The sequence below is a fragment of the Neodiprion pinetum genome, chromosome 1 (genome assembly GCF_021155775.2).
Source record: "Neodiprion pinetum isolate iyNeoPine1 chromosome 1, iyNeoPine1.2, whole genome shotgun sequence".
NCBI lineage: Eukaryota > Metazoa > Arthropoda > Insecta > Hymenoptera > Diprionidae > Neodiprion > Neodiprion pinetum.
In genome coordinates this window covers 28808887-28834846 of record NC_060232.1, presented here as the reverse complement: position 1 = coordinate 28834846, position 25960 = coordinate 28808887, and the positions used below count along the sequence as shown (strand labels likewise).

At 34.0% G+C, this 25960-nt stretch overlaps 1 protein-coding gene across 1 annotated transcript; it reads left to right on the top strand.

Annotated features, from left to right (window-relative positions):
• The first annotated feature begins 108 nt into the window (after positions 1 to 108).
• kl-3 (dynein heavy chain 8, axonemal kl-3) lies at positions 109 to 25852 on the top strand. Its single transcript, XM_046637240.2, has 67 exons — positions 109 to 742; positions 1058 to 1280; positions 1406 to 1557; positions 1756 to 1954; positions 2062 to 2225; positions 2670 to 2846; positions 3114 to 3335; positions 3498 to 3599; positions 3700 to 3846; positions 4111 to 4385; positions 4490 to 4829; positions 4911 to 5137; positions 5221 to 5708; positions 5811 to 5970; positions 6103 to 6332; positions 6492 to 6619; positions 6705 to 6885; positions 7080 to 7417; positions 7553 to 7716; positions 7899 to 8153; positions 8290 to 8530; positions 8710 to 8909; positions 9007 to 9178; positions 9402 to 9547; positions 9636 to 9774; positions 9957 to 10187; positions 10416 to 10621; positions 10718 to 10938; positions 11127 to 11275; positions 11419 to 11555; positions 11790 to 11928; positions 12011 to 12231; positions 12306 to 12489; positions 12678 to 12818; positions 12953 to 13300; positions 13481 to 13670; positions 13826 to 13975; positions 14068 to 14268; positions 14412 to 14530; positions 14610 to 14946; positions 15074 to 15344; positions 15480 to 15680; positions 15772 to 16017; positions 16118 to 16436; positions 16582 to 16808; positions 16956 to 17178; positions 17399 to 17575; positions 17708 to 17875; positions 18102 to 18317; positions 18463 to 18600; positions 18726 to 19022; positions 19291 to 19446; positions 19642 to 19797; positions 19910 to 20045; positions 21241 to 21392; positions 21464 to 21717; positions 21867 to 22295; positions 22375 to 22651; positions 22903 to 23089; positions 23173 to 23434; positions 23514 to 23753; positions 24013 to 24180; positions 24456 to 24597; positions 24749 to 24938; positions 25013 to 25134; positions 25207 to 25368; positions 25600 to 25852. The coding sequence occupies exons 1-67, from the start codon at positions 608 to 610 to the stop codon at positions 25723 to 25725; spliced, it is 13821 nt and encodes a 4606-aa protein (XP_046493196.1). The 5' UTR covers positions 109 to 607; the 3' UTR covers positions 25726 to 25852.
• The last annotated feature ends 108 nt before the right edge of the window (positions 25853 to 25960 follow it).

Sequence of the window (25960 nt, the reverse complement as noted above, 5' to 3'; positions counted from 1 at the left end):
CATTGCCAAAGAAAATGATTTACTCTTATTTATATTTCGGAAAAAATCCTTTTCATTTACTTTGTAATTCACATAATTCTTTAGATTTGAAGTACCGAGAAGTCGTACACCTTCTGTGATAAAAAAGACGTTTTTTCTGCAATCAATGAATTGACTTAATTGATACTGATTTTATGATCAATGTTTTTATATTAAAATATCACAGACCTAAGTATTTAGTTATTTCATTAAATTGGGTGTAAAATAGCTACTTGATGAGCCCACCCAGTGATCTAATCTTAAAATAGTAGTTCAAAATTGTAATATAAACTTCAGAACAAAGACAAATCACTAAAGTTGTAGATGAAACTTGATATTTTAATCATTTGTTGTTTCGTGATCTACATTGTTTCTTAACAGTAAAAATGTCAGGAAACCTGTAAAGTGTCAATATGATGGAAGTTGCGTTATCATATTTCAAGATTGAGGATTATCAGTAAAGCATGGGCTAAATGTTTAACGTTATCAGAATATATCGAAAATATTGATATTATTAAACAGTGAATATTTTGTTGACGGAGGACAATTTTTTTTTATATCATATGCATAGATTCAAGTATATGACATAATGGCAAATATATCAGCATATTATGCATCGCGGGATTACACAATGCCTGCCATTGACCGGCGTATTTCTGATTTACTCAAGAGGAGAATCGGAGCCCAGGAAGGTCTGCCTACAGAGAGTATGAAGGAACGCCTGGTATGTTCACAATGATCTTCAAAGTACAATTGTCACATTTCTCTTCAAGCTCTTCATTCATAATAGATCAATATCCTACTCAACTTGCATTACATTCTTACTTATTACAATGTCATTGTAAGTCAATATCAATTACTGTGAATGAAAAATTACTAATATACTTTATGAAAATTTTAATCGTTTGTGTAGTAGTAATTTAGAATTTGAAGATCAAGCCTAAGAGTTAGCCATGAGCAATCATGTGCATTTGAAAGTATATGTATGCATTTTGTTATCTCGCACTTAATGAGTTTAAAAAGGTGTAACGTTTTACAGGCAAAGTATAAAGAAAATCGCAATGCAAGGCAAGCACTATTGAAAACAACGCACCAGCATGTTTTGGAAATGGTTGCATATATTTTGAACACAGATCCAGGTCTTCTGGAGGAAGGCATTCTTGATACAGACGAATATGTGAATACCTTCAGTAGTTTCTTTGTGGAAGGCGGCAGACAAGCAATAGTAATATACTATCAAATGATGCCTCCTCCGCCCCTTGGTAATACTCTCATTGTGCCATAAGATATTCAATATGGTGTAAATAGGTTTTAACTTCAGTAGCATTTGAAAAATGTTTCACATCAAATAAATATGCATTCAAGTTCTGAAGCTCACTGTTTTTAGAGTCTGGTCGATGGAGTGCGGTACTTGCAAAAGAGCAGGAGGTATTGCGTTGTTGTGTGACAGATGGATCTACTGATAAATTCTGTGGCAAATGTGTCATCGTCTATCGTTGTAGATCTAACGTTGATTTCGAAATGAAACAATTACTCGAAGTAAGAATTCGAACCTGTAAGTTGCTTAACACGTTCACTGCCAGTGACTCAACCGTTGGGTCAAGCTACTAGGCTAAAACTAGGGTTCAGCCTCTCGGGAAGGTAATCATATTTTCATTGGCAGGGATGGTGTTGAGAAAGGACTATTATAGTTCAAACTTTATTTTTTAACTAATATGTGGCTTATTTTGCTTCAAGGAAACGTACTATGCATATGCAGAGGTTGATCCTATATCTAAAAGTGCACTAGCTGGTATATCTGAACTCGTATCTCGATTGAATGAGCCAGCTATATCGTCGAACACACTTTGGGGTGAATTGAATAAGAGTGAAGCTGGTCAAAAAATAAAACAGAATTTTATAGGAGACTTTAAAGATTTCTGCGAATTTTTGTCCAGTTAGTACATAGCAATTTGTCTCCTCAATTTGCAATCCTGTTTTTTATCGTTATTATTATCTTTGTCATGTTCTCAACACTGGCAACTGTGCTTATTTTAATCCCAGTGACAAAACTCGACTTGGAAGGTGCTATAAAATTTGACGTTAATTGGACACTGTATAACGAATATCTATCAACACCAGAAAGTGTTATGAACAACACGAAAAATGCAGAAGTTGTTCTTGAAGTCGAGAAAAATGTAAGAACTTGGATGACGAGTATGGAACATGTGAGTATAAGCATGTATAACATCCGTTATTGTTCTAGCATATGATCGGCGAGGTATAGAGAGAGAGAGCGAGACATAAAACCACAAACGAAACGGATATTTGACTTTAGATGTACTCGAAGTTAACCCTCTGTGTGAACAATTTTTTTTTGCACCTTTTGTCTGTACACTTCTTTAAAGTGTTCTAGGCTTTCAAGAAATGGGAAAAAAAATCAGGTTTTCTTTTCAAAGTGTCAACTACATTGTCCAAAAGTTACAGACTCAAAGATTTCCAAGTATTGTTCATAAATATTGATATTCAGAAATGGAATGTTCCCCAAAAGACCCAGTGTTCACACGGAGGGATAATTTTTTTGATTAATACTGTAACATAACAAATGATAAATTAATTCAGTGGTAATAATCGTTGATCAAGTTTAAAATTGATTTGGTTTGTTACTACAGGCAATAGTTGAAAGTCAGCAACTAAGAAGAGAAACTGAAACTGTCGGACCAACAGCAGAACTCATCTATTGGCGAAGAATTCTGGCCCAATTTTCTTCTATTGTCGAACACATTAAGTCTCAGCATACTCAAATGTTCATTCAGTTATTAATTCACTCAAAATCTAAGCTCGTCAAGGTATATTTGTCTCGATTTTATATTTAGTAACTACAATTTTCGCACAGAATGGATATAGCCAATTTAGGAAATTATTTTGATCTGTTACAACTATTGAATCTAATTCGACTGAACAGGATATGTTTGCAAAACAAATTCTACCAATAAATAAAATCAAAAATGATGTCCTCGTCAGGTGTACTTTGCTAGTCTAATTAAACATCAATGTTAGTTGATTTTTAGGTGTAGAACTTTGTACCATATTCAACTCTTTCTTTATTGACACAGAAATGGAAAAAATTGGACAGCCACGTTACCACAGTACAAATTTTATCCCAAGACAATGTCAAGTATTTATATGCATTGGAAAAATTCACCCAGCCTTTGTACCGATTGGATCCAACTAAAATTGGTGATTATTTGCCAAGTCTAATGTATGCCATAAGAATGATTTACGCAACATCACGGTTTTTCAATACCAGGCGAATGGTAACAGCAGTTTTCGTGAAGGTACGCATCGTTTTAAATATGCTAGGGGAATTGTCAAACTCATGAGTCATTTTCACATGAGTTGAGTTGGTGATTAACAGCAAATTCTTAATTTTCATACCTACTATCTTTTGCCCGTGAGAAACTTGATCAGAATAGTAAAATATGATTGGTATATTGTAGATGACCAACCAGATGATTTTATCATGCAAAGCTTATTTGACTGAGAATGGCACAATCAATGTATGGAATGATGAAAAAAAATCAATCATATCAAGGATCACGGTAAATATTATAGAACAAAATTGTTCATGTATAATTAGACGTGATATATTGCAAACCAAAATGTTAGCTGGTTTTTCGTGTGAATTTCAACAATGTTTAGGACTGCATTAATTTGTACCAATGTTATCATGACTGCTATGATGAAATGCGCAAAAAAGTTAAAGCATGCCCAGATGAGAAACCATTCGAAGTATCCGAAATGTATGTGTTCGGAAAATTCAATACCTTCAAAATAAGATTAAATAAGGTCAGTGTCTAGAATAATAAAACCTTGACATTAGGGTATATGTATGCAAGTGTGCTAAAAATAATTGTACTAAAACCATACAACAATCCGATAAAAATAGTTCAAATGCCTACAAGCGATTGCTTGAAGAAAGGTATAATTCAGTACAAGTAAAAATGTCGAGCAAGCCTTGTTCCATATACCATGTATAGTCATACTATATTGGTACATATATTTTACTCAACTGTGATTTATAATTATTAATCATTTGTTTTAATCTTCTAGCTGATTGATGTTCTACAAACAACACTTACATATTCTATATTACATAGTTCCACTATTGAGGGAATCGATGTTTTCGCCCAAAAGTTCACAAATTTCTTTAAGAAAATCGCAAGTCAGCAATACGACCCATTAGATCATAGAAAATCTTATTTTGACCCTGACTATGATGAGTTTAAAAGGAACGTTATCGAAACAGAAATTGAATTGCGAGAATTCTTTTTTAAAACTGTATCGGAAGCTCCTAATATTTTTCAAGCTCTGCACTTAGTAGGCAGGTAAGTTGTACCTTAGCATTTACGTATATGATATTTTACTTGTATAAAGTATTAGAGGAATTGAAAACAATTTTACTGATTTGAAGAATTTCTTTCATCTGTAGGTTCCAAAAACTGTATTTTCGGCGTTTGCGAATTGATCGCAAATACTTGGAGCTTGTGACATCTTTTCAACGGGAAATTGAAGAAACTCGAGATAGGTACAATGAAGATAGATTAGATCCCCCATTGCCATGGAATGTCCCTCCTGTATCGGGCAGAATATATTGGATTCGGCAGTTGTATAAACGTATCGAAAATGCAATGGGGATATATAAGACTAGACCTCGGGTGATCACGCATGAAAGAATGCAAAAGTGCATAAAAGTATACAATGCATTGATCAGTGTCTTCATTCATTATGAAATGATATATCATAAAGCATGGTACGACAGTGCTGACATTGTAAGTTTAAGCGAATTATTTTTGGGACAATGTGTAACTTCATAAATTCCTATGAAACTGAAGAAAAATTGTGTGTTATAGGTCAGATTGGCTTTATCCTCACCATTGCTTATACGCCACCCAAAAACGAATAAGTACTGTTTAAATTTTGATCCTTATATCAAAGAAGTAATCCAAGAATCTGAACATATGTCTAATTTCGGATTGAGTGTACCAGATTTTATTCAAATAATAACATTCTGTAAAGAAAAACTTTTCTCGTTTCATGAAACTGTCAAAAAGATGGTTGAACTAAACAATGCTCTCAGGTGATTCATTAATTCAAAGTGTACGACTGCACATATGCTATCGATCGTCATTTTAAAATCATTTTTTTTCCCATTATTTACAGGCGTTCAGTTCCAATACTTTTCTTGAATATGATAAAACCAAGTTTTGTGAAGCTTGAAACTGCTTTTCAACCTTGTTTGTCCGTCGTTACATGGGCATCACTGAAAGTTCCACAAGTGTGCGCAGATATAAAAAATGTTATAACTCAAGTCGAAACTGTGATTAAAGAAATCAAAGATATGAAAGAAGCACGGATTGATGAAGTCTTTGAATCTATATCAGAGACTAAGCTCATTCAACTGTATAATTTTCCAACATCGCCTGAAAAATTTTCATCAGATAATTTAGCTTTTCGGAACATGATGGCAGTTGAACTAGAAATTAAGTCTGCAGCGGCTGAAAAAGTTGTTATTACTATTATTAACAAATTCATGGCAATGATAACTGATCCAAGTATTGACAATGTTAAATATGATTGGATGGACCCAGACAAAGTAACAAAGCAAGTCGGATCGCAAACAAAATTAATTAAAGGACCATTTGAACCAGGTATAAAGCTACTTTCTTCATCCCAAAAATAAGCATATAATATCATTTCCATATCGCTTCTATTGGAAAGTCTTGTCATAATGTTAGTTCAATAAATTACAGGATTCGGACACATTGACAGAAGTACTAAAATTAATATTGAACATCTACAGAATGATTGTATGGAATTATTTGCATATTTCAATTGCAAACTGATAGAAGCGTTAGTTAAAACTACGAAAAGCTCCCTGGATCTGTTAAAGAAGAGAGTGGGCAGTTCTAGGTTCGCTAACTTATAAATATATTATCTAAGATTTTAATTGAATCTATGAAACTTGATTAAATGTAAAAGGAATAAGCAACAAAATGTTTGTGACATGCTATGTGATCATTTAGAAAAAATATGTGATTCTAGTGTCTTGCTTCGAGAAAATATAGAAGGTGGTGAAGTCCCGCTGATGGAAACACAATTCGTTTTACAAATACCAAATGTCATCATAGTACCTCCAATAGATGAATTACAACTCCATTTCAATAGAGTCATTACAAACCTAATAGGAACCCATAAAAGTATAGTGATGTGGGGTCAACGATATTCTGCTATTCCAAGACGACGTAACACACTTGGAATTGATATAGAGGACAGTAAGCATGTATCACAGAAATTTGAAATATAGTTGCCATTAGAGATTCCATCTAAAACATTCATCAATAGTTATGATCAACAATATTGGAAACAAATAATGCCCAGAGCAAACTTTGGAATGACTATTTATTTTTATTACTTATTTCTGTTATTATCAGACTCTACGAAATCTCTGTTGAAAAATTACCATTCAAGTGTAGCTGATCATAAGGAAATAATTCGTATTTCAATGAGCTTACAAGGTGCAATATTCATGTTAAAAGATGATATTGCTATCCAAGGTAACGTGAGTATCCAGTTGAAAGTTTGAGTAACATTCTCTCTCCTGTTGCGTTGTAAATTTATGTTGAAAATATGATTTATTGTCACAGTCTTATCTGCGCTATGCATATGTTTGGGCTGAAGACAGAGTGGAACAAATTCAAAGTTTTGTTGATGCTGACCCTATAACCCAGGTAATACGGGAAAAATTGAGAGAATATGATGACTTATGTACAGAAATAATGGAGTTACCAGACCACCATATTATTGGACCTATACAAATCAATATGGGTGAGCTATTGATAAGAAACTCCCTGTTCATTTTACTTTGCATGAAATATCTTTTTGTAAACCTGCATGAAACCAACAGATTGAGTTGTTAAAAATTCTCTGCGAGATTTGTATGCGCATTGACAATTACGTTGCTGTTGTACTATATTTCTCAAAACCGAGAAACGTAAAATGTAATTGCATATAAATCACAGATAAATTGAAGCTCGCTTTGTTGGTTGAAGCTAAAGCATGGAAATCAACTTTGGGAAAGATATTGTCTACTACTTACAAGGCTAAATTACAAAGAATAACGGAGTATGTTAATGATAAAAAGAAAGTTCTCTCTCGGAATATCAAAGATTTGGAGGATGTGCGCGTTGCAATGAAATGTCTTGGAGAGATTCGGGATGATTTCATATCGTTAGACATGGAACTAATTTTAATTGAAGAAACTTATGCTCTGTTAGCAAAGTTTAATATAGATGTAACTAAAGAAGAGTCCGAGACGGTTGACAGTCTTCGATATAATTTCACTAATATGTTATCCACAGTAAGTACTGATTTTTATACTGACATTAAGTGGCGAATGGGTAAATATTATGTTTAGCTAGCTATATTTTTGTAGAGATATAAAATCAATGTTAAATCAACATACTTCTTAGTAATGCTCTTGAATAACTTGTAGGCCAAGCATGTACAAGGAACAATCTGTGAAATGCAAGAACCGCTAAAGCAAGAACTGATTGACGGAGTTGCTGTGTTCAAAAACGATGTATTGGAGTTTGATATAGATTTTGAACAGAATGGTCCAATGGTTGAATCAATCCCAGCAAAAGAAGCTAGCGATCGGTAAAGATCGAAATGTATATGAATCAATTAATCAACATTATGCTTGTTTGACGTTACCAATTTGCTGTTTTCTATTGCACCGGAACAGTCTACTTTTAAAATTTATTTGTAAGATTGGTGAGGTATAAAAATTGAGTTATAGTGTTTGTAGGACATGCTCAATTACTTAAATCTATTTACAGCGTCATACTATTCCAAGCTCGTTTCGATGAATTGTGGGAAAGATATGAAACATATAGTAATGGAGAAACTCTGTTTGGAATGGCTGTAACAGAATATCCAATTTTACTACAACGGAAGAAAGAATTCAATTTATTACAAAAGCTATATGGATTGTATTTACAAGTCATGCGAGCTATTGATGGTTATTTTGAAATACCTTGGGCTGAAATCGATACCGAAATCATAATTGCCGAATTAGCTGAATTTCAGAACAAGTATGTAAATTCATCTTTACTTTGCTAATACAAGTATCAATATTTACTGGGTGTTATTATTATTTGCCGCAACTAGTAAGACACTTTACTCAGATTAGAGAATAAGACTGCTTCACATAGGTTGGAATTGTTTCAGATGCCGCAAATTGCCCAAAGGCATGAAGGATTGGCCTGCATTTATTGACTTGAAGAAAAAAATTGACGATTTCAATGAGACTTGTCCACTATTAGAGTTGATGGCAAATAAAGCAATGAAAGACCGTCACTGGGAGAGAATGTCAAAAACATGTAACTACTTTTTTGATGTTGAATCAGAATCATTCACATTAGCAAACGTAATGGAAGCACCACTTTTGAAGCACAAAGATGAAGTAGAGGTACTTTGAATACGAATTTACCCACCATTTTTAATAATATGTATTTTCATCTATACATCATATTGATGAATACGGCATCTTTTCAATTTTTTTTCACCACAAAGTTTTTTGTTGCGAGCTGTATTATCTATGTGTAAAGAGCAGCCAACGTATTAAGAAAAATTTGTTTATTATCACAGGATATCTGTATCAGTGCAGTTAAAGAAAAGGACATAGAAAGCAAATTGAAACAAGTTATTGCCGATTGGTCAATAGTGAACTTACAGTTTTCAAACTTCAAGCAGCGAGGGGAGCTGCAATTAAAAGGAACGGAGACTGGTGAAATAATAGCCCAACTTGAAGATAGCTTGATGATTATTAGCTCGTTAATGGCTAATCGGTACGTGCAACAATATAATGATTATATTACTATATTTTTGCTTTATCGCTTATTGATACAATTGAGAGCTACTATAAACGATTTTTTTACGTTCAAGTTACAATGCTCCTTTTAAAAAAGAAATCCAATTGTGGCAGTATAAATTGAGTAACACCTCAGAAATATTATCAAAGTGGATAAATGTGCAAAACCTATGGGCTTATCTGGAAGCTGTTTTTATTGGTGGAGATATATCAAAGCAGTTACCTGCTGAAGCTAAAAGATTCAGTGTAAGTTTTAACGAATAAAAACATATTTATCTTACCACTGAATAGTTTTAGATTTTACGATAAATGTGATAAATTTCCATTTTAATATCGAACTCTACTGCTTGTAAAGATTATTTAAAAAGAAGTTTGAAGTTAATGGAAATACTTGTTGAGCGTATAGTAGACTCTGGTCGAAATTGTGATGATAAAGCACCTAATTCGTGTTTATCATCTTGCATTTTAGAGTATCGATAAGGCTTGGGTTAAATTGATGTACCGTGCTCATGAGAAACTCAATGCAGTGGAGACATGTACTGGTGATGAAACAATGGGCCAGTTCTTACCACATCTGTTAGAACAATTAGAATCTTGTCAAAAATCCTTGAGCGGGTTCGTGTTCTTGTTACTGTGTCTAAAATCATTCCTGTATAAAAATTTGGTAGATCTGACTACTTACTGTCAAGATAAACTGTTTTAGGTACTTAGAAACGAAGCGGGTGACTTTCCCAAGATTCTGCTTTATATCAGACCCGAGTTTACTGGAAATTCTTGGCCAAGCTGCAGATTGCCATACGATACAAAAATATTTGGACGGATTTTTCGATAATGTTGGAAGAGTTAGTATTTGGTGTACTCAATTTCCCACTCTATTTCCATTAATATAAGATAATATGTCTTGTTTGTTAATTCGACTTTCATTTGGCAATGATTTATGTTAAGTTGCCGATTTTTACATTATAGTAAACCAAAATCGTAACTGTATTTGTAATTACTGAACGTCACAACTTGTTCCAAACAGCTAGAATTCCATGAAAAAGAATACGAGAAGATTGTTGCAATATTATCCAGAGAAAACGAAAAAGTTATTCTTGAAAAGGAAGTGACATGCACTGGAGGAGTAGAGAATTGGTTAAATTCTCTTTTGAAAATGCATCAACAATCTGTAGGAAGTGTTATAGCACAGGGACTGCAGCTTCTCAATAATCCTGATATTGAAATTTTGCAATTAATCGATAATTCAGTATTACAAGTAAATACTTCACATATGATGAGCTACATTCTATGTGTCACTTATCGATAAAACATTATTCAACACATTTGGCAATTTAGAATGCTAACAATTCTTTTAACTTTTTGATACGAAAACAAACTATATCCGAAGAACCTTAATAAATGCAATAATTACATTTATGATAATAAATAAGCATGGTATCCTTTTGTTGATGTCTAAAAATGGTACAGTCACAGTAATTCACAGGTCGGTTTAGTAGCTGTTCAAGTTTCATGGACTCGAGACGCTGAAATAGCTATGATATCAGCTAAGAGAGATAAATACGTTATGAAAAAAACTAATCAATGGTTTCTGGATCTACTCAATGGCCTTATTGAAGTAACTATAAAAGATCTTACTAAGTACGCAAGAGCAAAGTATGAAGCTTTAATAACTATACATGTTCATCAAAGGTATGAGTCAATGAAACGTATAAACAGTATTGTCTATTGATTGACAATGGGGTGGAAATATGTAAAATTAATGTGAGTAACTGTCACACTTTTCAGAGATATCTTTGATGAGTTATGTCGGCTTAGAATTCGAAATATTCAAGACTTTGAATGGCTTAAACAAGCTAGATTTTACTTTGATGAGGAATCAGAAGAAGTTCCAATTAGAATCACTGACGTAGACTTCACATATCAAAACGAATTTTTGGGCTGTACAGATCGACTCGCTATTACGCCATTGACGGATAGATGCTATATAACCCTTGCTCAGGCTGTTGGTTAGCTAACAATTTTTAATAAAACTTCACTATATTTATACACATAACTACAGAATCTAAGCTGAAAACAAATAAAAATACTTACTAATGATATTTAATTTGCTAGGATTTTTGTGATTGCCATCAGCTTACAATTGCGCAACAAATGTTTTATACTGTAACAAATTTTTTATACTAATTTTATGCAGGAATGAACTTTGGGGGGGCTCCGGCTGGCCCAGCCGGTACTGGGAAAACTGAGACCACTAAAGACATGGGGAAAGCTTTAGGCAAATATGTTGTGGTATTCAACTGCTCAGATCAAATGGATTTCCGAGGTCTTGGTCGTATTTTCAAGGTATGAATGTCTTGAAAATCATAATTGTCAAATAAGCATTCTTCTTTCATATATTTTAAACACATGTAGAAATATTTATTTCGTAATAATTGAAATATCCTCATATTGTTTCCTGATGATCAAATTATAATTCGGCTTCCTAGGGTCTCGCCCAAGCGGGTGCGTGGGGATGCTTTGACGAATTCAATCGGATCGATTTACCTGTTTTATCCGTTGCTGCACAACAAATAGCTATTGTTTTAACAGGTAGAAAAGAAAAGAGGTCCACATTTCTTTTTAGGTATTTAATCACGAATACTTTTTATTTACTAAAGAGTTCATTGACAAGACAGTTTCTTTCATCAGTGTTGCTAATAAGAATTTTTCCTTAGTGAAAAAAGAATCACATTCCTTGGTGAAGATACATAATTTATGAGGGCATTAGTTATTGACTTTTCAATTGACGTTTGGAATTAACATAAATACATGTATGACATTGTTATTTCAGTAACAACATTTGCATGATTTTTTTCAGTGATGGTGAGACTTACAGCATTGACTATGAATTTGGATTATTCATAACAATGAATCCTGGTTATGCTGGTCGTCAAGAACTGCCAGAAAATTTGAAAATACAATTCAGAAGTGTTGCAATGATGGTTCCAGATAGACAAGTAAAAATTTGGTATTCCTAGAATAGTATTGTCCCAATTACGCATCAACAACAATTAGAAAAAATTGACATTATTTTTACAGATAATAATGCGTGTCAAACTTGCTGCATGTGGATTTAAAGAAAATTTGCTCTTGTCACGGAAGTTTTTCACGTTATATAAATTATGTGAGGAACAGCTGAGCAAGCAGGTCCATTATGATTTTGGATTACGGAATATATTGTCCTGTCTTCGGACTCTTGGAGCTCAAAAACGAGCTCACCCTGGAGAGTCAGAAGAAACTACTCTAATGAGAGTGTTAAGGTCAGAAATTCAATCTACTGTAAATAAAAATTATATGATCATTGAACGAATTAAATATAATTTATTGTTTGCAGAGATATGAATCTATCGAAGCTAGTTGATGAGGATGAACCTTTGTTCATGTCATTGATTGAAGATATGTTCCCAGGAATTAAATTAACTACACAAACATACAAAGACCTCCAAAAAGGAATTGCTAATGCAGCATCTGCACTTGGCATAATGAATCACGCGGAGTGGAATTTAAAAGCTGTTCAGGTCAGATCTATTTTATCAGTATTAAATGTTAACTTTGTAAATGTTAATCACATGATAACCTGTAGCTACAGTAGTATATTTCAAACTTACAACCAAAAATGTTCAACCACTCAAGCACTCGAGACTTATTCATATTGTAGCCATCTAAAACTATATCACTTTAAGGAATATTCGATTTGAACAATTAGTTATATGAAACTTCACTCGTTCGACATGGTCTGATGGTTCTTGGACCAACTGGATCTGGGAAAACGCGTTGTATGTGGGCCTTAATGCGAGCACTGACTGACACAGGTTCACCACATAAGGAAGTTAGAATGAATCCCAAGGTGAATATTCACAGTGTATAACAAAAGTATTTTAGATATACAGAAGTTGATTTGGATTTGGATCAATTAATTTTCATGGTTGAAGGATCATTTTTAATATAATTTTAAAAAAATCCTTTTATTTTGTGAGGTAGGCTATAACAGCTTCCCAAATGTTTGGAAGACTAGATGTTTCAACAAACGATTGGACAGATGGGATATTTTCTACCCTGTGGCGGAGATCTACACAAATTAAAAAAACAGACAACTTATGGATTGTATTAGATGGTCCGGTCGATGCGGTTTGGATTGAAAACTTGAACTCTGTCCTGGATGATAATAAAACACTAACTCTGGCTAATGGTGATCGTATTATAATGGCCCCAAATAGCAAGCTGGTATTTGAGCCAGATAATGTTGATAATGCATCACCAGCAACTATTTCACGAATGGGAATGGTATTTGTCAGTGCATCGGTCTTGCAATGGACTCCATTTTTAGAGGTATATGAAAACAATGTGAAGATGTAATAAAATTGTGTAAAGCTTTTTTGATAAACAATACTAGCTGGATTAGCAAAAAGTTGTTAGTTTTATTACAGATCATTTTTCGCTGAAACTGACCTGATATGATAAAGGTGTCATTTGGTCAATTAAATATATCATGAGTTTTAAAATGTTTAGGGATGGTTTAAACAACGCCAGTCGTATGAAATAGAAGTGTTACGACCACTGTTTCAAAAATTGTATGGAGATGCACATACTTTTGTACAAACCAAACTGCATGCTAAAATGAATCTGTTGGAGGCAATTTACATCAGACAGTGTACGAATTTACTTGAAGGATTGCTCAGCCACGACGTGGATCCAACAAGTAAAAATTACATCTATACAAGTCTTCAAAACACGTAATCATCAGAGTTGAAATACACAGTTCAAATTTATTCGTACACTCATACAGAATCATTTCCTGTAGTTTTATTAACATTGAATCAAATAGTTTTACCGTATTTGAATCTTCTTTTATAGAAACATTATCTGAACAACATCTTGAAAAATTATTTCTTTTCTCCGTAATGTGGAGTTTGGGTGCAGTGCTTGAGCTTGACGATAGAGCAGCATTGGAAGAGTTTTTAGTATTACACGAATCCAAGTGCGATTGGCCAAAATGCATGGAAAGTTTATTGTGACAAGCCTAAAACTAACATTCATCAATGTTCAGCTGCCCTGAAAAATTCGAATTGCCCAATGTGAAATTAATATCAATTTTCAGGAGGATGAGACAATATTTGAATATTTAGTATCTGAAAAAGGGAAATGGATTCATTGGAACAGTCGAGTTCCGAAATTCGAATATCCTGATGATGCTGTTCTGGACTATTACACTATTCTCGTACCGAACGTCGATAATGTTAGAACTGCTTACCTCATAGATCTTATAGCAAAACAAGAGAAGGCAGTACTTCTAATTGGTAATTATCTTATTTGCTTACATTGAACAAACTAAGAGTTCACTCAAAATAATAGTCTCTGTGATTTTATCTTGATTGTAGAGATCAGCTTCAATAGATCTCTCTGAAAAAAAAATATGTTGATTGTTCTTTCATCTTTTTAGGAGAACAAGGGACTGCAAAAACGGTTATGATTAAAAGCTACATGGCAAGACATGACCCAGAATATCATTTGAATAAATTTTTCAATTTCTCCTCTGCATCTACTCCCAACATGGTACAGGTAATGTGATCTAGAATACATACAGTGCTCTCCCCTCAAAGGAATATCAGTGTTATAGAAGTGTGAAAACATCTTTTAGCGTATTTTCGAAAGTTACGTTGAAAAACGAGTTGGAAACACATATGGTCCACCTGGTGGAAGAAAAATGAGTATTTTTATTGACGATATCAATATGCCGGTGATAAATGAATGGGGTGATCAAATCACAAACGAAATAGTGCGTCAACTAATGGAATGTGGGGGATTCTATTCTCTGGACAAACCTGGAGAATTTTCTATAATTCAGGATATTATGCTCCTGGCTGCTATGATTCACCCAGGAGGTGGGCGCAATGATGTTCCCCCTCGCTTGAAGAGACAGTTTTGTATATTTAACTGCACTCTGCCATCAAATAAATCTATGGATACTATTTTTAGTAAGTGCAGAAAATCAGCTTACAATATATGGTAATATTTTCAGGTACAACATTACTGACTATTTTTGTTTTTAAACAATAAACTATTACTAGTAAGTTTTGAACACAGAGTATTTTAAATTTACAGGTTCCATTGGACAGGGATATTTTTGTGAGAGCAGATTTTCACACATTATTGTGAATTTCCTCCCAAAATTGATACCTTTGACGCGTGTGTTATGGCAGCAAACTAAAATAAAAATGTTACCCACACCGGCCAAGTTTCATTATGTCTTCAACTTGCGAGATCTTTCACGAATCTGGGAAGGAATATTACGCATAGAAGGAGCAGAGTGTGATTCTATTAAAATGATGTTAAAGTTATGGGATCATGAGTGCACACGTGTCATATCTGATCGGTAAGATCATATGTGTCATTATGTAAATCAGTAGCAGAAATATGAAAATATATCATGATAATTATAATTATATCGAATTGTAAGGCGATAGAGAAATAATTCAGACACTGTCGAATTGGTGGAATTTTGTTCCAGATTCACAAATTTTCCTGATAAAGAGTGGTTCAAAAGTACTATGCGCAAGACAGCAGAAAAGTTGTTGGGAACAGATTACAAACATTATTCAGGTGTCGAAACCTACTTCGTCAATTTTTTACGAGAGGCTCCTGATCCAACCGGTGATGAACCTGAGGATTTCATCATTGAAACACCTAAAATATACGAGGAAATACCGAGGTGAATGAATACGAGGAGCTTAAGTTGATTTAGACTTATCCCATAATTGATCATTATACCACTTTACACATTCCTACAATAATTACTGCAGCTACGAATTTGTCATTGCAAAAGTGCACCAAAATATGGACCTATTCAATGAATATGTCCGTGGCATGACGCTTGATATGGTATTCTTTCATGATGCTCTGGTGCATTTGATAAGAATATCAAGAATTCTTGGAGTCCCAAGAGGGAATGCAATGCTTGTTGGCGTAGGAGGGTCAGGGAAACAAAGTTTGACACGTCTTTCATCCTTTATAGCTGGATTCAATTTCTTCCAAATAACATTAACAAGGTACAATAATTGGATATGATAAAGGATTGACAGAATATCGCAAACACTGTGATGAACTCCTGAAGGCATTATCATTTAATACTTCTATTGATTTATGCAGGAGTTATAATGTCGGTAGTTTAATGGATGACTTGCGCAAATTATATCGGGATGCAGGCACAGGTCCTAAGGGGTTGACATTTATATTCACTGACAACGAAATCAAAGATGAAGCATTCCTTGAATACCTGAATAATGTACTCAGCGTCGGTGAAATAGCAAATTTATTTGCAAAAGATGAATTGGATGAAATTTTAACCAATATAGTACCATTGATGAAAAAAGAGGACCCAAAGAGACCACCGACACAGGATAATCTCTACGACTTTTTTATATCACGTGCTCGAAATAATTTGCATGTGGTTCTATGTTTTTCACCAGTGAGTGACTTTCGATTTCATTATAATGAATGGAGTTGTTTGCAATTTATTTCAATTGATTGATCACAAAAATTTTAAAGACTAACATATAACTACTATTTTTTCTTAAATTATGCAAGAAATTTCTCATTATTATTATTATTAGGTGGGAGAAAAATTCAGGTCCAGGTCTCTGAAATTTCCCGGGCTTATATCTGGCTGCACAATGAATTGGTTCACAAAGTGGCCCAAGGATGCATTATGTGCAGTAAGCGAACATTTCTTGGGCAACTTCAAAATAATTTGTACCCCCGAAATCAAACTGCAAATAATTCAAGTAATGGGTGATGTGCAAGATGATGTTGCTGACACCTGTGTAGAATATTACAATAGGTTTGGTCACGATTCGTGTTGGATACTTTTCGCATCATGCATTTGCTTCAGATATTCGAATTTTGAAATACAACTAAAATCGTGTACATCATGTACATAGCTATAAGTAAGCAACTAACTTAAATAGATTAAATGCCAATATTGCAGGTTCCGTCGGCAATCGTACGTGACACCAAAATCATTTTTATCATTTATTGGTGGATACAAAATAATATATAAACAGCGCTTGGACAACATCAATTCACTTGCTTTTGGCATGAGTAATGGGCTCAGTAAATTAGTTGATGCTACAGCACAAGTAGATGACTTGCGTTTGGTGCTGGAAAAAAATCAAGCAGAAATAGCTGTATCAAATGCTCAAGTAGAAGAAGTAGGTCTGCAATAACTGCAATTTCAGATAACCACCTATCAATTGGCAGCCAAGTACTATTGACATTTTTTTCACTTGCTGAAATACCCTATATTGAACTCAAAAATTTTTAATTGCATACGGAAATATGTAGTCAGTGTGTTTGGCAGTGTTATTTGTGATGGGTTTATATTTCTCAAAAATTTGCTGAACTTGTCTATATGGAGATATTTACTTGCAGATTTTAGTTCATGTCGATGAGAAGAAGCGAGAGGCTGAAACAATAAAGGCACAAGTTCAAATTTCCAAGGATGCAGCTGAGGCTCTGTTGAAAATAATTGCCAAAGAAAGAGCTAACGCAGAAGTTAAACTAAGAGCAGCTGAACCTGCTCTCGCTGAAGCAGAATCAGCACTGCAGGTATCTTGACATAATATTCATGTTATCACCCACCATCGATTGACAACTTTACTTTTTGTTGAAAGCAAAGATTGTTAAATTATTAAATCAAATTACGTAATGACTACTGGTTATGTAATACTTACTTTGCAGACTATCAAAGGAAGTGATATCTCTACAGTACGAAAGTTGGGAAAACCTCCATATCTCATCACCCTTATTATGGACTGCGTCTTGATTTTATTTGGGAAACGTTTGGAACCAGTCAAACCAGATACAGAGAAACAATTTTTATTGCCTTCATGGGGTGAAGCTTTAAAGGTACAGGAATAAACATTAATAATCAATTATTGCAGTCACAGGCATCCTGTGATTTCTATTGACTACAGGCTGTATAGATCACATAGTAATGCTGAAAGTCGATAGACAATTGTTATCTAAGTGTACAATGAGAACTTTCGACTTGCAGACAAACTGTAATGTTATTCTTCGTTTACTATTATATTGTCATAATGTACGGCTATCTAATATTTCTATTTTGCACTAGGTCATGGCTGATACGCGCTTCTTATTCAACTTGCAAAATTTCCCAAAGGATAACATTAATGGCGAAACTGTTGATCTAATGCGACCCTATCTAAACTTTCATATGTATACATATGAAGCAGCTAAACAGGCTTGTGGAAATGTTGCTGGATTGATTCAATGGACTATTTCAATGGTTACATTTTATTCTGTGAACAAAGATGTGCTTCCTTTGAAAGCAAGTATAGCATGAATAAAATTAATGCAAAGTGTTATGAATACCCTAAGATATTTAATAGATGGTTAGAATGTATTACTGTAACTGTAATTACTGGAAATTTAAATTGGGGAAAATAATATCTGACTAACATTGTTATCTACAGGCTAATTTAGCCATACAACAAGGGAAGCACGATACAGCTAATCGAAATTTGGCGGAAGCTGAAAAACTTTTGAAAGCCAAAGATGAAGATTTGAAAGTAGTGCAAAAGGAATACGACTTTGCTATGAGTGAGAGACAAGTGAGCTAATATTGCGTTCGATTTATATTCAGAGTAATTAAACACTGTATTGTCGAAGAACATAGTTTTTCACTAGTTTTTTGTGACGAATAACAGCGTTATAATGTTGATATCATATCACATAGAAAGTTGTTGACCAAGCTGCTGCATGTCAAGCAAAAATGGATACCGCAACAGCTATGATTGACGGATTATCTGGAGAAAGAATACGGTGGACAGATCAATTAGCAACATTTAAATCAGAAAGAGAGAGAATTGTCGGTGACGTTCTTGTTTTAACAGGATTTTTATCTTATTGTGGCCCGTTCAACCAAGAATTTCGAATCCTTTTGCAAAAGAACTGGTTCGAGTTTCTACATAGCCGAAAGATTCCCGTTTCAGTGACCATCAACATCGTAGATTCATTAACAGATTCAGCTACGGTTTGTCAAATATTAACGCAAATATATCACAGTTTCAAATTAGTTAACTTAATGTAAATTGAATGCTATACAGACAGAAAAATCATGATCCTCACTGCTATCGTACAATTCATTCTTTGTGCTAATACATTCTGGGCAGAGATACATGTATGTATTGATACAATATAGAGTGTACAAAATCACACATGTTTATCGTATGGGACTTTGGAAGTTCGTTGCTTGTAAAATTTAATTAAAAACCCCTAATAATGCTTATTTATATTGTTAGACAGGAGAATGGAATCTTCAAGGTCTACCTAATGATGAACTTTCTATACAAAACGGTATAATAGTTACAAAATCTACCAGATATCCACTACTGATCGATCCACAATTACAAGGCAAGTCATGGATAAAAAATAAAGAAAAAGACTTCGAATTACAGGTAAGCTAAAAGATAAACTTGTATGACAAAACCATGTATTTAATGAATCAGTGCTGTATAACAATGATATTTGAGTTATTTCATTAATGTTGATGTTATAGCAATCACCTCTGCTGCTACGAAAGATAGATTTGGTCATTATACATTACATATTTAATTTACCGTCATTTATAAAAATAAAAAATGAAAAATTAGGTGACACTACTTTCTCTGAAGTACTTCAGAACTCACGTAGAGGATTGTGTCTCCCTTGGACGTCCATTACTCATAGAAGATGTATCAGAAGAGCTGGATCCAGTATTAGATAATCTATTAGAAAAAAACTTTATAAAAATTGGCTCCTCGTTAAAGGTAAATTTTCATTCAGAAATATTCAAAGAAATGTTTTTTCATTGCTTACTAAATTCAATAATTCTTTTATAGCTTATCCAGGCGAATTCCTAATAGTCAATGTTCTGTATAGGTGAAACTTGGGGACAAAGAAGTAGATGTTAATGATCATTTTAGACTTTATATAACGACCAAGCTTCCAAATCCATCTTACACTCCGGAAATCTCTGCACGTACTTCCATAATTGACTTTACCGTCACACAGAAAGGTATAATATACATGCAGATTTATTTACTGTGGTGCTTAAACCAGCAGGTTATACATCTGGAAGGCTTTCAGGGAGTGAGAAAACGATAAACTATCAAGGAATGTATTCAAAAGAGTTGCCTGAATAATCCTGCCAAGTTGCAATGTTTCGTCACGCCCTGAAAATTTTCCGCTTGTATTACCTGCTGACTATTACCTGCTAGTTTCAGTGTCATCTATTTACTCATAATTCATTAAAATACATAAAACAGTCAACACTAAAAACCATCATTCGGAGAATGATAAATGTAGGGTAACATCTCATCAACACAATGAATATCTAGATTGCAATTTACAAGAATACAAAAGTGCTTTGCTGATCAGCACAAGGTCGTGAATCGGTCGCCTGCGTTTAATACGCTATTTTTTGCAACAGTGTGCAGAAAATTCGGTCATGTATACAGTAAATTATACAGCATCACATCAGAATATTATGCTTCGAGGTGGGGTGTGGGTTGGGCGCAACTGATTGAGTCCAGGGCTGTAAGCCCTATTGGGGGTGTTGGGGGCGAATCCCCCCTGGTGGGTTGACATATACCTATAAGAAAAATACTGATCTACATATTAAAAAAAAAAATGTATAAATATTAAATATGAATGTGAAAAAATATAAAATACCGAACATATATTTGAATGGGATAATTTTTACAAATATTATGTTAAATAAACAAACATTAATTTGCGAAAAAATTCGGAGGTTGTCACATTATTCGATTTCTGATATTAAATCATAAAACGATATGTAATCAATTCAAAATAAAAAATGAACATTGTACAACATCCAACGTAGCTTACGCCATGTTCACTACCAGGTGGACGGATAAAGCAACCAAAGAAATTTATGAAATCAACAACCATTAACTTGCACAATGATTTGAACATCATTACATTTTTCGATTACGTGAAAATGGAAACAGACGAAACTATGTCTTCTATTACGTGACGTAAATATTATAAGGATATATTGTTAATACAGTTTGACAGTACATCGTGGTATAGAAATGCAAAGAATTGAATATTTCATTTTACGCCGGCCAGTTATCAAATCGAATTTTACACACACTGTTGAGAAAAGGGGCATTTTACAACCCGATATCGAGGTGTAAGATCGAATTTTACGAACACTGTTGTAGAAACTAAATAGTTGTATACTTTAGGATTAGAAGATCAGCTCTTAGGAAGAGTTATATTAACTGAGAAACGGGAGCTAGAAAACGAGCGAACACAGCTAATTACAGATGTGACCAGTAATAAACGGAAGATAAAGGAGCTGGAAGAAAATTTGCTTCAAAAGTTGACAACTGTGCAGGTACATAGGTCTCTTTATTCGTTCTTGAAGTTTGTTTGAACTAAGTGAAACTAATTCATTATTTTCAAAAGGGATCGCTCATAGAAGATGTGGAATTGATGTCGGTATTAAATTCTACAAAACAAACTGCAGCAGAAGTAAACGAAAAACTGAACATTGCTAGGGATACAGAAGTTAAAATAAATGCAGCCCGAGAAGAATTCAGGCCTGTAGCCACACGTGGCAGTGTTTTATACTTCTTAGTGTGCGATATGGCTCAAGTGAATTGCATGTATCAAACTGCACTGACTCAATTTTTAGAACGCTTTGATATTTCCATGGCTAGGTGAGATACATTGAGGTCTATAACTTCGAAAATTGAAGTTCTAATGCTCAACTGTCGTAAATCCTACTTCAGTCTTAAAATGAACTATTTGGTCACGCAAATCATTACTCTGCTTAGCATATATTCTACCACATTCCATTTATTTTTAGATCAGAAAAGAGTCCAATCAACCAGAGGAGAATCAATTTTATAATAGAATATCTCACCTTCGAAATTTGTAAATATAAAGCTCGCGGGCTTTATGAAAATCATAAGTACATGTTCGTTTTACTGATGACATTGAAAATTGATTTACAAAGGGGGGCCATCAGCTACGAAGAATTTCAATATTTCATAAAAGGCGGTGCAGCACTTGATTTGAATGCAGTAGCACCAAAGCCCTGCAAGTGGATTACTGATATGACATGGTTGAATTTGGTAGCGCTTTCAGGATTAAGACAGTTCCAATATATAGTATCGCAGGTTCCTGCATCTGAAAAAGTTTGGAAGTATTGGTTTGACAGAGAGGCACCTGAAGAAGAAGTGATTCCAGATGGCTATAACACATTGGACACCTTCCGACGTCTACTTATGATTAGGTGATTCAGCCTTGCACTTTCCTCACGTGTTTGAAGTATTACCAATAAGATACTGGTTATTCTAATATACAATTTGTAGAGCATGGTGTATGGATCGAACGTTAACACAATCCCGCAAGTATATTGCTTCTTCTTTGGGACCTAAATATGCGGAACCAGTAATTACACTTTGGGATATTATGCACGCAGAATCTCGGCCAAATACTCCAATGGTTTGCTTTTTGAGCATGGGATCAGATCCTACTCCAAGCATTGAACAACTTGCAAAAAAAATGGACATAGTTTGCAAGAGTATTTCGATGGGACAGGGTCAAGAAGTTCATGCTCGAAAATTAATGAACAGTGCAAAAACTGAAGTATGTTTATTGTTAGAATACGTATACTTAATCATTTTGTTTTCCCTTTTCTCCACATGATAATTCGAATATTTCTTCTGCAACTTCTAAATATGCAATTTCTACCAAATATTCTATACATTAGTAAATTTTCCGTCATTGCTCAAGAAACATTTTGCAAAAATTGGTGAAAGGCATTCATTTTAATTATATACTATAACTATTTCAAACTGCAATGTTATAATATTCCATAAGTCTTAATGTTAATAAAGGGCTTCTGGGCACTGTGTCAAAATTGCCACTTGGGTTTGGAATACATGGCTGAACTAGTCAACTTTATAACAGATATGGAATCATCGCATCCAGACTTTCGAATATGGATTACCACTGAACCACATAATGATTTTCCTATTTCTCTCTTGCAAATGTCAATTAAGTTCACTAATGAACCACCCGAAGGTATTAATAGGGATCCAATTAACTCTTGCTAAAATTTAGAATTGATTCAAGATACTTCCATTTTAAATTGAATTGATTCTCAGGTATTCGCGCTGGACTCCTTGCGACTTATAGTGGCATGAGTCAGGACATGTTGGATCAGTGTGATGTTGCACAATATATACCGTTAATTTACGCAGTCTCGTTTCTACATACTGTTGTTCAAGAACGTCGGAAATTTGGACCTCTTGGTTGGAATATACCATATGAATTTAATTCTGCCGATTGGCTAGCATCTTGTATGTTCATGAACAATCATTTCAACGATTATGATACCAAACGTGGTATAAGCTGGTCTACTGTCCGGTAATTTTTTACTTTATTTCATCAGTTATATTTATTGCATAACAGATTACTTTTACTTTACATTTAAATTGCAAAACAGGTACATGATCGGGGAAGTTCAATACGGTGGTCGGGTCACAGACGATTATGATAAAAGACTTCTGAATACGTTTGCGAAGGTATGGTTTTTTGAAGGAATGTTTAACGAGGGATTCGTTTTCCATAAAGGCTATCCAATTCTTTGGTACAAATTAGTTTCTGAATATTTGAAAGCCATTGAGGCCATGGCACCAATAGATCCACCGCAAGCATACGGTCTACATTCAAATGCTGATATCACGTATGTTGTCGTTAGTTTAAATCACAATTCAAAAGTATTTTTTTAATAGTAGGCATATTATATGAATGAATATCTACTTTATTAGTCGCACATATCATAGCATCATAAACTTGCTAGTCCTGATACATATGTGTAACATTACGATATATTAGCTGTTATTATTCAATTATTTAATTAGATTTCAGATGATTAACGAACGTAATAAGTCATCAACTACATACCTCTTTTTAATGTGACTTTTTCCGATTCACTTTTTTAGTCACCAGAGTAGTGCTACTCAAGATGTGTTGGATACCATCACTTCGGTACAGCCCAAAGAATCTGGTGGTGGAGGTGGTGAGTCTAGAGAATCTGTGGTGATGAAGCTGGCTAAAGAAATGTTGGATAAATTACCTCCTGACTATGATCCGTTTCAAGTGAAAGAAAGGTTCATTATAATTTTTATTTAACTTCTTCTACCTTCTGTTGCTACATTGAAAGTTTATATGTAAACGTTGCTTGCTTCTGAAATGTATATCACAGGCTTAAGTTTTTAATTAAAAATATCAACGAGGCCGAAGTTCTATTCAATAATTAATTCAATGATACATTAACGCTTTTGCCCATTGTTTTAATTAAATCTTTTATTCTTACTGGCAATGAAATAGTACAGTTTTAAAGATATGAATGGTTAAACAACTAATAGAATATGTTCCATTCCAGACTAAAAATGATGGGTCATACTGCCTCCATGAATATTTTCCTGAAACAAGAGATAGATCGCATGCAAAAAGTTATTAAATTAGTCCGAGTAATGTTAAAAGATCTAGTCCTGGCTCTAGAGGGTATTATAATTATGAATGAGGTATGATTTTCTTTTTTTAAATCATTGTTGAGTAAATTTGAACTGAGTTTTTCGCACATGATGTTTGAAAAGAATGGTTATTAAAGGCAAATATGTAAAATATTCTTGCTTCTAATTCTGTGATAAATTAACTAATGTACAAACTTTATAGATGCTAAGGGATGCTCTGGATAATATATTTGATGCCCGAGTCCCCAAACTGTGGAAAGACAAATCTTGGGAATCCTCTACAATAGGATTTTGGTTTACAGAATTACTAGAACGAAATCAGCAATTTTCGACTTGGATCTTCACTGGTCGGCCTTGCCAGTTTTGGATGACAGGATTTTTCAATCCACAAGGTATGTTTAACACGTTTTCATTTCTACAATGTGCAAATATGTATTTTTCATTGGATTAAAAATTTAATTCCTAGGTTTTTTGACTGCAATGAAGCAAGAAGTGACCCGAGCTCATCCTGGGTGGGCTTTAGATAATGTCACTTTGCACAACGAAGTCACACGACATACCCGTGAAGAAACACGAGTTCCTCCTCTTGTATGTAGCTTTGTATGAAAATAATTACTATTCTGCAGCATATTATTATTCAACTTGCATTATGATGAACAGGAAGGAGTTTATGTCTATGGGCTTTACTTGGAAGGAGCTGGATGGGACAAAAGAAATAACAAATTGTGCGAAGCTGCAAATAAAGTATTGTGTGTACTCATGCCAGTTATACACATTTTTGCATTATATAATACACCAGACAAAAGTCCAAAATTGTATCAGGTGGGTGTATATTAAGTACGAAAATCAATCAATGAAGTATTTTCCTTTTTTTCTCAAGCAATGATTCATTATCAATTTAAATATTTACCTGCTACTAATAAATGTAGAAAATCAAAACGAGATATTGAATGGCTGTCATTATATTTTTTATTGATTGAAAACAAATGAACCTTGAAGAACTATATTAGACCTTTTAAGATAATTATCATGTGATATTTCATATATTCACAGTGTCCTGTGTACAAGAAACCAATGCGAACATATATTTTATTGGTTACTCCTCTTTGGCTTCAAACATCTAGGCCACCAGACTTCTGGGTAATGCGAGGAACTGCTTTGCTGTGTGACGTCAAATAATTCAACGATATCTTAGGCATTTAATGGCGTATTGCAATGAGTAAGAGATTCGTAAGACTGCTCTTATATCACATACTTATATTGACTAACTAATTTTTGAGAGTGCAGCAATAAAAGTTTATTTAACGATGAATAAGGTGTGCCGCAATGTCTCTGACAAAATTTAAATCCTATCGCGAATATGTACAATACATATACTATTCTAAAGCATACCGGATACTGGTAAAGGTTTGTA